Below are 12,687 nucleotides of genomic sequence, written 5' to 3' on the forward strand. Positions count from 1 at the left end.
CTATACTCAATACTTTGATTTATGAAGGCCAGTATGCCAAAAGCTTTCTTTACAACCCTGTCTACCTGTGACGCCACTTTCAGGGAATTATGTATCTGAACTCCCAGATCCCTTTGTTCCTCCGCACTCCTCAGTGCCCTACCATTTACTGTGTATGTCCTACCTTGGTTTGTCCTTCCAAAATGCAACACCTCACACTTTTCCGCATTGAATTCCATCTACCATTTTCTGGCCCATTTTTCCAGTTGGTCCAGATCCCTCTGCAAGCTTTGAATGCCTTCCTTGCTGTCCACAACGCCTCCAATCTTAGTGTCATCAGCAAACTTGCTGATCCAATTTACCACATTATCATCCAAATCATCCAAACAACAATGGTCCCAGCACAGATCCCTGAGGCACACCACTAGTCACAGACCTCCAGTCTGAGAAGTAATCATCCACTACCACTCTCTGTCTTTTCCCACACAGCCAATTTTGAATCCAGTTTACAACCTCTCCATGGATACCAAGTGTCTGAACCTTCTGAACTAACCTCCCATGTGGGACCTTGTCAAAGGCCTTACTAAAATCCATGTAGACAACATACACCTTGAACTTATGCCCCCTTGTGACTGACGCTTCAACTAAGGGGAACAGATGCTCCCTATCCACCCTGTCCATGCCCCTCATAATCTTGTACACCTCAATCAGGTCACCCCTCAGTCTTCTCTGCTCCAACGAAAACAACCAAGTCTATCCAACCTCTCTTCATAACTTAAATGTTTCATCCCAGGCAACATCCTGGTGAATCTCCTCTGCATCCCCTCCAGTGCAATCACATCCTTCCTATGAAGAAAGGATTGACAGGCAGGATCTCTTCACTTCTGAGAAAAGAAGGTTGAAGGATGTCCTAATAGAATCAGAGAATCTCACAGTGCAGAAGAGCCTCTTCGGCCCATCGAGTCTTTACGTGTACGTGAGAAACACCTAACCTACCTACCTAATCCCATTTACCAGCACTTGGCCCATAGTCTTGAATGTTATGATGTGCCAAGTGCTCATGCAGGTACTTTTTAAAGGATGTGAGGCTACCTGCCTCCACCACCCTCCCAGGCAGCGCATTCCAGACAGTCACCACCCTCTGGGTAAAAAGGTTTTTCCTCACATCCCCCACTAAACCTCCTGCCTCTCACCATGAACTTGTGCCCCCTCATGACTGACCCTTCAACTAAGGGTATCAGCTGCTCCCTATCCACCCTGTCCATGCCCCTCATAATCTTGTGCATCTCAATCAGGTTGCCTCTCAGTCTTCTCTGCTCCAACTAAAACAACCAAGTCTATCCAACCTCTCTTCATAACTTAAATGTTTCATCCCAGTCAACATCCTGGTGAATCTCCTCTGCACCCCGTCCAGTGCAATCACATTTTTCCTATAATGTGGCGACCAGAACTGCACACACTACTCCAGCTGTGGCCTCCCTGTCAAATTACTCCTTCCAAAGTGTATCACCTCACACTTTTCAGGGTTAAATTCCATTTGCCACTTATCTGCCCATTTGACCATCCCGTCTATATCTTCCTGTAGTCCAAGACACTCAACCTCACTGTTAATCACCCAGCCAATCTTTGTGTCATCCGAAAATTTACTAATCCTACCCCCCACGTAGTCATCTATGTCATTTATATAAATGATGAATAATAGGGGACCCAGCACAGATCCCTGTGGTACGCCACTGGACACTGGCTTCCAGTCACAAAAGCAACCTTCTGTCATCATATGGGTATTGGCAATGTGCTGCACAGTGGGAATTGAACTGGTAAGTCTTTCTCTTTAATTTCTCTGAGTTCAGTAGTCTAGTTAAAAGGTTGCTCAGGTAGCTGACTCATCTGACTGTGTGACAGTTAACTGTCAATCACCTGAAGCCTGATTAGGGCCTGAATAGGTGTTGATTACTATTTGAAGCTATATTCAAGACATTACTGCAGTTGATCCTCTCTGATTATCACTAGATTTGACTAAGTCTCTACTTATATTTTACATGACTCTGTTATTTGTGCCCTTGATGCTGTCTCAGTTGTTACAAACTAGACCATGTTTCTGTTTCTGTTTCATTAGACCCTGTCTCAGTTATTTGACCGTGTCTCTAATTATATCTACCTGTATTACACGAGGCCCTGCGTTAGTAACATGACTAACAATTTGAAAGTACTTAATTAGGTATAAAGTGTTTTGACACATTTGGTGATCATGAAATGAGCTATATAAATGCAAATATTTCTTAATATTATTTTGAACTGTACTAGACCCTATCCTGGGTTATAGTACACTAGACCCAGTGTACTGATTACTGCACTAGACCCTGTCCCTGTTTATAATGCACTCGGCCTTGTTTTGCTTTTAACTTACCTTGACCGTGGCTCAGTTATTGTCATCTAAGTCCAGCCCACTATTTGCACTACACTAGGCCCTGTCAAAGCTACTGCAGTCAACTGCGCCACTGTAATTTGGGCCCTCTGTCTGTTACATTACAGTGGGCCATATCATAATATATCTCAGTTATTACTGCACTAGAGTCAGACCATGTCTTGCTTAATATTCCACTAGGCACCATCCTTTTCATTACTGCACTAGATCAGGTCTTGGTTTATTTTACTCCTCTTGCTGTATCAGTAATCACTGCACTGGACCCTGTCTCAGTTGAGATTAACCTGAGCCCTGTCTCAGTCATCCCTACACTAGACCCTGTCTCAGTTTCTTTAACCTAGACCCTGTATCAATAATCAATTGCAAGGTTATGAAAAAAGGCGGGACAGTGTGATCAGCTAAGTGACGCTAGATGATAAGATCGGCCAATTGTCCTCCTTCTCTGGTGGAACCATTGTTTGAGTCTTATGCTAATGGCGGCCGTGGTTCCCACAATCCCCCGCGCCCCAGAAATCGCTCTATCCAACTCGCTCCTTTCCCTGGGCGCTGAGAGTGCGCATGCTCCCCAGGGCCAGCCGCGGGGCATTCTGGGCGGCTCCTTTGTTGTGAGTCGGACTCGGTGGAAACGGGAGAAGAAACCGGGAAGCGGCGGCCAGGATGGGGGAGGGGCTGCAGCATCGCTTTAATGGGCAACCTCGACCCCCGACCCCCATCCCCGGGAGATCACCGCAGGGCCGCCGGGTCCGGCCGCTCTCATTCGGCCTCTGAGAGCCGCACTCGCTGTTCCTGAGGCTCCGCTCGCCCCCCGCTCAGTTTCTCCATTGAATCCTGTTTCTCTCCTTGTTTTTCCCAACTCAGATCCACCGCCTCATTTTCTTTTCTTCCTCTGAGCCCCTGAACTCCATCTGACAGGGTCATGTTGGACAGCGGGCATTGACTGTCCTGGGAAACAACAGCAAGAGGAGCTCAGAGGCCGGAGGAGCGAAGGGAGCAGCGAGTTCAGTCACCAATCGGGGGGATTGAGGACTGGACCCTGAGTCAGTCAGTCAGGGGAGTCAGAGTGAACCCCTGGGGAATCAGTCATCTCTGAAAAATTAACTGAGTATCTCTTTTATCAACAACATTATTTAACATTTATCAGTTTATTTTTTATTCTTTGTTACCTCAAACCCAGGACATCGCTGCAGGAATTCCTCAGGACGGTATCCTAGGCCCAACCATCTTCAGCTGCTTTATCAATAACCTTTCTTCCATCATAAGTCAGACTTGGGAATATATTGCCATTCCTTCACTGTCGCTGGGTTGAAATCCTGGAACTCCCTTCCTAACAGCGCCAACACCACATGGACTACTGCAGCTCAAAGAAGTGAACAGGAAAATTTGCTGACAGGAAACTCAAACCAAAAATCACATCAAAGTCTGACAGATTCACTCAATACATCAGGTGCTGGATATCATTGAACCTTGAATGTAGAAGGAGAAATGTTTTAACCAATTGCACAGCCTGAAAAAAAATCTAATCATTCACAGCGAGGATAAACTGTGTACGAAGTTTGGTCTGACCATCCAACATGGACAGCCACGAGGACACCGGCACCATGGAGAAACCGTGGAAATGTGGAGACTGTGGGAAGGGATTTGGTTCCCCATCAAAGCTGGAAATTCATCAACGCAGTCACACTGGGGAGAGGCCGTTCACCTGCTCCGTGTGTGGGAAGGGATTTACTAGTTCATCCAACCTGATGAGACACCAGCACACTCACACTGAGCAGAGTTCAGTCATCTGCTCTGTGTGTGGGAAGACAATCGGTCATTCATCAAACTTTCAGAGGCACCAGCAAACTCACAGTGGAGAGAGGCCGTTCACCTGCTCCGTGTGTGGCAAGGGATTCAGTCAGTCATCCTACCTGCTGACACACCAGCGCATTCACACGAGGGAGAGTCCGTTCATCTGTTCCTTGTGTGGAGAGGGATTTAATCGATTATCTAGGCTTCTGAATCACCAGAGAATTCACACTGGGGAAAGTCCATACACCTGCTTTATCTGTGGCAAGGGATTTAATCGGCCATCCAAACTACTGACACACCAGCGAATTCACACTGGGGAGAGGCCATTCGCCTGCTCCATGTGTGGGAAGGGATACACCAATTCATCTGACCTGTTGACACATCAGCGAGTTCACACTGGCGAGAGGCCATTCACATGTTCCATGTGTGGAAAGGGATTCATTCGGTCATCCCACCTTCTGACACATCAACTTGTTCATACTGATCAGAGACCTTTTAAATGTTCTGAGTGTGAGAAGACCTTTAAAAGTGAAAAGGATCTGCTGACACACCAGCGAGTTCACACTGGGGAGAGGCCATTCACCTGCTCTGTGTGTGGGAAGAGATTCACTCAGTCATCCACCCTGCTGACACATCAGCAAGTTCACAAGTGACTATGGAGATTGAAATCTGTGGTTACTGTTGCTGTTAATCCTGTTCAGGATTGAATTCTTTCATTCTGATAGCTGAAGTTTGTTTCTGCTGAATTATAATTGTGCAAAGATGGGTGGTAGCTCAGAAGACTGGACAGAATTTTAAAAAGGAAAAGAATGATTGAAAGATTAATAAAGAGAGAAAAAGTCGAGTATGAGAGAAAGTGAGGTAGAAATATAAAGACAGATAGTAAAAGTAAATATTGATATCTAAAAATGAAAAGAGTTAACAAAGTGAAGGTTGCTCCTATAGAAAGTGAATCTGGGGAGTTAATAATGGAAAATAAGGAGATGGCAGATGAATTGAACAGGTATTTTGCATCGTCTTCACTACAGAGGATACAAGTAACATGCCAGGAATGGCTATAAATCAGGAATTGAAAGGGAGGGAGGAGCTCGAGAAAATTGCAATCACCAGGGAAGTGGTACTGAGCAAATTGTTGGAGCTGCGGGATGACAAGTCCCCGGGTCTTGAAGGATTTCATCCTAGGGTCTTAAAAGAAGTGGCTAGTGAGATAGTTGATGCATTGGTTTTAATTTTCCAAAATTCGCTAGATTCGGGGAAGGATAGGAAAATCAGATAGGAAAATAGGAAATGTAATTCCTTTATTCAAAAAGGGAGGGAGACAGAGAGCAGGAAACTATAGGCCAGTTAGCTTAACATCTGTCATAGGGAAAATGTTAGAAGCGTTATTACAGGGCACTTAGATAACTTCAAGTTTAATCAGGCAGAGCCAACAAGGTTTTGTGAGAGGGAAATCATGCTTAAACAATTTATTGGGGCTCTTTGAAGAAGTAACGAGTGCTGTGGATAGAGGAGAACTGGTGGATGTACTGTACCTATATTTCCAGAAGGCATTTGATAAGGTGCCTCATTAAAGGTTATTGCGGAAAATGAAATCTCATGGTGTATGGGGTAAGATATTGACATGAATAGAAGATTAGCTAGCTAACAGGAAGCAGAGAGTAGACATAAATGGATCTTTTTCTGATCAGGATGTGATGAGTGGTGTGCCACAAGGATCACTGCTGGGATCTCAACTCTTTATAATTTATATAAATGATTTGGATGAAGGAACCGATGGTACGGTTGCTAAATTTGCTGATGACACATAGGTAGGAAAATAAATTGTGAAGAGGACATAAGGAGACTACAAAAGGATACAAATAGGTTCAGTGAGTGGGCAAAAATCTGGCAAATGGAGTATAATGTGGGAAAATGTGACATTGTCCATTTTGGCAGGATGAATAAAAATGAAGCATATTATTTAAATGGTGAGAGATTGCAGAGCTCTGAGATTCAGAGGGATCTGGGTGTCCTAGTGCATGAATCGCAAAAGGTTAGCAAGTACAGCAAGTAATTAGCAAAGCTGAAAGAATGTTATCGTTCATTGCAAGGGAAATTGAGTACAAGAGTAGAGAGGTTATGCTTCAGTTATACAGAGCACTGGTGCACCCACATCTGGAGTACTGTGTGTAGTATTGGTCTCTTTATTTAAGGAAAGATGTAAATGCATTGGAAGCAGTTCAGCAAAGGTTTAGTTGATCAATACCAGGAATGTGCGGGTTGTCTTATGAGGAAAGGTTGGACAGAATAGGCTTGTACCTGCTGGAGTTTAGAAGGGTAAGAGGCAACTTGATTGAAACACATAAGATCATGAGGGGTCTTGTCAAGATGGATGTGGAAAGGATGTTTTCTCTTCTGAGAGAATCTTGAACTAGGGGCCACTGTTTAAGGGGTCGCCCATTTAAGTCAGAGATGAGGAATTATTTTTTCTCTCATAGGGTTGTGAGACTTTGGAATTCTCTTCCTCAAAAGGCAGTTGAGACAGAGTCTTTGAATATATTTAAGGCAGAGGTAGATAGATTCTTGATAAGCAAGGGGGTGAAAGATTATTGGGGTCGGCAGGAATGTGTAGTTGAGATTACAATCAGATCAGCCATGATCTTATTGAATGGCAGAACAAGCCCGAGGGGCCGAGTGGCCTACTCCTGCTCCTAATCCGTATGTTCATCTATAAGTAAATAAACCATATCAATGGGCTGCTGTTTAATATTCTGGATAAATGTCACATAGCATGTCAAACTTTGTTTTTCACACATTGTTGTACAATTTTGTCTTTCCCACCTGAGTGTTTAACATCACCTGGCTGAAGCTCAAAGGACAATCTGGGGGAAGATCATACGGCAGGAACAGAACTTCAGCCTGGACACAGTCCTTCAGGGTCACACTGAGAGGGACAAATGACACTTTGGTCTTTCTCATATTTCTTTACTGACAGCAAAACCCACATGTGGATTAATCCTGAGGTGTGTGAGAAATGTGTCACAGCCACTTCTGTGCAGTACATACAGCCTAAAGATGACCAAGGTCAGGCTGTGGAGTCCAAGGCCACATAGAAAAATGGATGGAAAAATACAAACTCCCTGTAAATCTAACCCTCTGATTTCTGTTTTGTAACCAATGTGTTTCAAAGCTGCTAGGCAGAGAGCAGAAGGCTCCTTTACAACTGCGGTTGTACAACCTGAGTCAGGCAGTCTGGAAACATGCTGTTAAATCAGAGATTGGTGTAAAACTGTGCTCTGTTCCTGACTGAAACTGAAATGGCAGGAATAAGTCTCCAGTTTAAAAATGACTGTGGTGATTATTCTGTGAAGTTTTTAAGGTTTATTGGTGACAGTCCTGAGTCCACTACTTTAAGCCAATGTCAACAACAACTGGTAGTGACATAGCACCTTTAACATAGTAAAACGTAGCTAAAAGTAAATAGTGTAAAGTCTGTATTAAAATAACACAAGGAGGAATTCACAGGATCCTTTTAACCCCAGGACAATTATACAACAGACACTTGATCTCCAGATAAAGAAGGACCTACACCATATTTCCAAGAATTCCCTGCTATATTGATGTGTGTGTTAGATCCCAGGATTTTGTTGCAGTCTTCCTCAGTATTAACTGTACTTCCCAATTTGGTAATCAATTAATTAATAAATAAATCAGTTCATCACTTCCTCATGTCATTGTACACTCTGCTACTGAATTAAAGATCTAATGAACTGTACAACAAAGTTTTGTTAACTGGGAATTCTTATCTGTGATTTACTGTAATTCTGCTCCCAAATTTTAAAGTTGGGTTTCTGATTTCTGAGTCCAAATCATTTATATAAATTTGAATAACAGTAGAACATCAATTCCCACCTTTTACCAACTGAGTCACTACCCTTAACCTCTTCTCTCTGTTTTCTGTTTTGTAACCTGCTTGTCACCCATAACAGTGCGTACAAGGTGACCAAGATCAGGCTGTGTGGAGTGAAGGGCCAGGCAGCAGATGGATGGAAAGATGGCTACAAAACCGAAATCAGAGGGTTAGATTTACAGGGAGTTTGGAGCCATCTTTTCATACATTCTGCTCTGTGGCCTGACCTTCAACGAGACCATCAATATAAGGGGTCCACCTGATCGATAGGAAGTGTATCCATTTGGGTTTTTGTGTGTGTGTTGTGTCTACCCAAGTGGAAGGTCCAACTTCCTTTGTAACAACATGGAGCGTCTGTTTTTTTTTCAAGATCCCTTCCTTTCCCCTCACTATTATCCTCAGTTCAGAAAACACTTGTGTACATCATCCTCCAGCATGCTACTGTCTCCACTAAATACTTCCATCAGTCTTACTAACAGATACGAATGGGATCACTGATATCACAGGAATAATTTCTGAAATGCTGTCATTCTGATTTTAAAGCTTCCTGGAGTAAGACATTGATCCAGACCTTCCCACCTAACACCAATCCATATTCCCATCTGAGTTCCAGATTTTAATGTGATTGGCCCATATGTTTAGCATCTATCCATCTGTGAGAGATGATGGGAATGCAGCCTCAGAACTTTGGTGAGATCAGATGAGATGATCTGCTGCACTTCATCTGATGGCTGAACAAACCGATTCTGTAAAGGCAAAATGTCTCGTATAAGGTTTTCCTTACTCGTGTTGCGGGATGACCTCTGCTGACACCTTGATTGTCTGTGTTGGAGTTTCTGGAACAACATGTCGCTGTGGTGGTGGACTTCTGCCCACAGCTGGTGTTTCCAATTGCATCAATCATCAGTTAGCTTCCCACTTGTCATGATTAACGTCGAGGGCTTTCATGTCTCATCTTTGAAGCTTTGTGACTGTGCGATATGGAAAACATGTTTAACCTCTTTAAACCTGGTTCAGCACATTCCCTCCACACACGTTACAACAAATTGTCTTTGAGATCAGTTTTTCCTTTACATTCTGTGTTGTTCTGAATATTAACCTTATCCTGACCTGTCCTAACCCTCCTGCCGGTTCATTTATTGAAACCAAGGACTCCCCTTGTTCTAATGGTGAATTCCCTGTCTGCCCAGTTATTCCTTTAAGTTTGTGCCTTGTTTCACCATGTTCCCACATTTCAGTAACAAATGTTGAAATATTTGCTCCTCACCCGCAGGGTTTCATCTATTTAAAGCCACAAACAGAAAGGTCCAGTTTTCTCCTGGAGTTTGAGACAAATCAACTTCCAAAATAATGCAGAGTTTCAGCCAATCAGGGAGATCCGGGCTCAGCCCCGCCCCCTCATTCACTCCAATTGGCTGGAGGGCCAGGCGCTCCCCTTTGGTCCTGCCACCTGTTTCTATTGGTCCAGAGCTGCCATCAATCACCCAGGCATTGTGATGGGAGCATGCGCAGTGTGGCTGCTGGAACTGGACATCAGTGCGCAGGTGCAATCCCGCCTCGAGTTTGGAGCATGCGCAATGTGATGCAGGGCGAAGGAAAGCTGCTTGTTTGTCAGGTTCGCAGCCGGTAAGATAAAGGGCGGAATTGAGGGACAGATGCAGCCGGCGGGTAGACAGGCAGGTTTCATAACACCTTGAGCCGTTCTGAAGCCAGAATAACCAGCTACTCGTTCCTTGCTGGTATCGGTGGGCGGCAGTTGCCCCGATCCGCGTTCCTCGGTGAGAGACCCGGATTAACGGCCGCCATCTTGTTCAGAGGGGCGCATGCGCGGTCATCTATGTCTCTGTCAGCAGGAGGAGAGAATATTATGAATTTCTTTCCTGGACTGACAGGGATGGATTTTGGAAACTATCTTTACAGTGGGTTAGAAGGGGAGGATTTACACACAGGAAACTCAAATCAAGAGAAATGTTTGTCTCTTCTCAGTTTCCATCCTGGATTTATAGTGATGGTTATTGTAAATTTACAGGACACTGGCAGTGGAGGATTGACAGACGGGAAACTCAAACCAAACATCTGACAGAGTCATTCGATTCATCAGAACCTGAATATCACCAAAGTTTGAATGTAGAAGTGAAACAGCTTGTCTGTAGGCAAAGATTTCAGGTAAGCATGCGAATAATGAACTTCAGTGGGGTAAGAATGGATCTGACCCAGTTAAGTTGGAATCAAAGGTTGGCAGGTGAAACTGGAACTGAAAAATTGGCTGCCTTGAAAAAAGAGATAGTTTGGATACAGTCAAGGTACATTCCCACGAGGCAAAATATAGGAGAAAGAAATCCAGAGCACTCACTATGACAAAAACAACAGAGATTAAGATGAAGAAGAAAAAGTGTTCTTCATTGCAGATGTCAGGTGTAAAATAGAACCAAACTGAATAAGAAAGATTCAGAGCAGGATTGGAAAAGCAATTAAGAGAAGCAAAGAGAGAGTATGAAAAGAGATTGATGGCTAACATAGAAAGAAATTAAAATGTCTTCTATAGACATACAAAGGATGATGAAGGGATGGGTGGGGCTCATTTGGAACCACAAAAGGGATTTACACATGGAGGCAGGGGGCATGGCTGATGTATTAAATTAATACTTTGCACCTGTATTTACTAAAGAAAAAGACATTGCACAGGTCATGGTGAAAGAGGAGGTAGTTGAGACCCCTGAAGGGTTTAAAATTGATGACATATTGGATAGTCTGTCTGTACTTAAAATGGACAATGTACCAGGATGGTTTGCATCCACGGATATTGAGGGAAGTGAGATTGGGAATTGCGGAGGCACTGGCCAGAACTTTGCAATCTTCCTTATACTCAGGTGATGTCAGAGGACTGGAGAATTCCAAAGGTTCCACCCTTGTTCAGAACTGGTCAAAAGATAAGCTCAGCAACTACAGGTCTATCAGTTTAACTTCTGTGGTGTGGAAGCTTCTAGAAACGATAATTCAGGACAAAATAAATAACGATAAATCATGTTTATCTAAAATAAAAACAGAAAGTTCTGTAAAAACTCTGCAAGTCAGGCAGCATCTGTAGAGAGAGAAACAGAGTTAATGTTTCGAGTCCGATATGACTCTTTCTCAGAACCGGCTTATCTAACTTGCTTGAGTTTTTTGATGAGGCATCAGAGAGGGGTGATGAGGGTAATTCTGTTTATGTGGTGTAGATGGACTTCCAAAAGGCATTTGATAAAGTGCCGCACAACAGACTTGTGAGAAAAGTTATAGCTCATGTGATCAAAGGGACAGTAACAACATGGATACGGAATTGGCTGAGTGCCTGGAAACAAAGAGCCGTGGTTAATGGTTGTTTTTCAGACTGGATGAAGGTTTATAGTGGAGTTCCCAAGGGATCAGCATTAAGACCTCTGCTATTCCTGAAGAATTATTAATGATCTACACCTTGGTATACAGGGCTCAGTTTCAAAATTCACAAACATTACAAAACTTGGAAGCATTGTGAACTGTGAGGATGATTGTGTGGAACTTCAAAAGGACGTAGACAGGCTAGTAGACAGGATGGACAAGTAGCAGATGAAATGTAATGCAGAGAAGTGTGACGTGATTCATTTTGGTCAGAAGAATGCTGGGAGACAATAGAAAAGAAAGAATACAAGTCTAAAGTGGGTATAGGAGCAGAGAGACCTGGATGTATATGTGTATATGTTGAAGGTGGCAGGGCAGGTTGAGAAAGCAGTTTATAAAGCACACAGTATCCTGGGGTTTATTAATGGGGACATTGAGTACAAGAGCAAAGTTGTTATGTTAAACTTGGATACAAGACTGGTTCGGCCTCAACTGGGGTATTGTGTCTATTTCTGGGCACCACACTTTGGGAAGGATGTAAAGGCATTAGAGAGAGTGCAGAAAAGATTCATGAGAATGAAGTCCCTCATCCCTGGGACCAGTTACAAATATAAATTAGAGAAGTCCGGACTGTTCTCCTTGGAGAAGAGAAGGTTGAGAGGAGATTTGATAGAGGTATTCAAAGTCATGAGGGGCCTGGACAGAGTGAACAGGGAAAAGCTGCTGTCATTGGTGGGAGGATGGAGATTCAGAGGACACAGATTGAAGGAATTGGGGAAAGAAGCAATGGTCATATGAGAAAAACTTTATCGCACAGCCAGTGTTTGGACTGTGATGGAGGCAGATTCCATCGAGGCATTCGAAAGGAAATGATTGTATTGTTTGAAAAAGAAGAATGTGAGGGGCTACAGGGAGAAGGCAGAGGAGTGGCACACAGCGGATATCTCCTTTAGGGAGCCAGAACAGACACAAAGGGCCGAACAGCCTCCTTCTGTGCTGTAACTATTCTGTGATCCTGAAGCAGTGTGACTGGAAAAGCACTGAGACACACAAACGCTAGTTAGAGCACACCTGGAGAACTGTGTTCAGCTCTCGGCCACAAACCTTAGGAAGGATAGAATGGCCTTGGAGGGAGTGTAGCACAGATTTACCTGAATAATATCCAATCCCCAAGGGTTAAGTTACAGGGCGAGATTGCACAAAGAGTCATGGAGACGTTATGGCATAGAGGAGGCCATTCAGCCCATTG

The 12,687-nt window shown here is 43.7% G+C and overlaps 2 protein-coding genes across 2 annotated transcripts in view; one reads left to right on the forward strand and one right to left on the reverse strand.

Annotated features, from left to right (window-relative positions):
* Positions 1–12,687, reverse strand: part of LOC121270570 (gastrula zinc finger protein XlCGF57.1-like) — a 42,501-nt gene that overhangs the window by 14,117 nt on the left and 15,697 nt on the right. The window lies entirely within an intron of this gene.
* LOC121270563 (zinc finger protein 436-like) lies at positions 3,670–5,214 on the forward strand. The gene has a single exon (XM_041175931.1). The coding sequence runs from the start codon at positions 3,976–3,978 to the stop codon at positions 4,843–4,845; it is 870 nt and encodes a 289-aa protein (XP_041031865.1). The 5' UTR covers positions 3,670–3,975; the 3' UTR covers positions 4,846–5,214.

Source organism: Carcharodon carcharias, chromosome 27 (genome assembly GCF_017639515.1).
Source record: "Carcharodon carcharias isolate sCarCar2 chromosome 27, sCarCar2.pri, whole genome shotgun sequence".
Classification (NCBI taxonomy): domain Eukaryota; kingdom Metazoa; phylum Chordata; class Chondrichthyes; order Lamniformes; family Lamnidae; genus Carcharodon; species Carcharodon carcharias.

Coding starts and splice junctions, on each gene's coding strand:
- LOC121270563 (XM_041175931.1), top strand. CDS start 3,976: ATGGACAGCCACGAGGACACCGGCACCATGGAGAAACCGTGGAAATGT.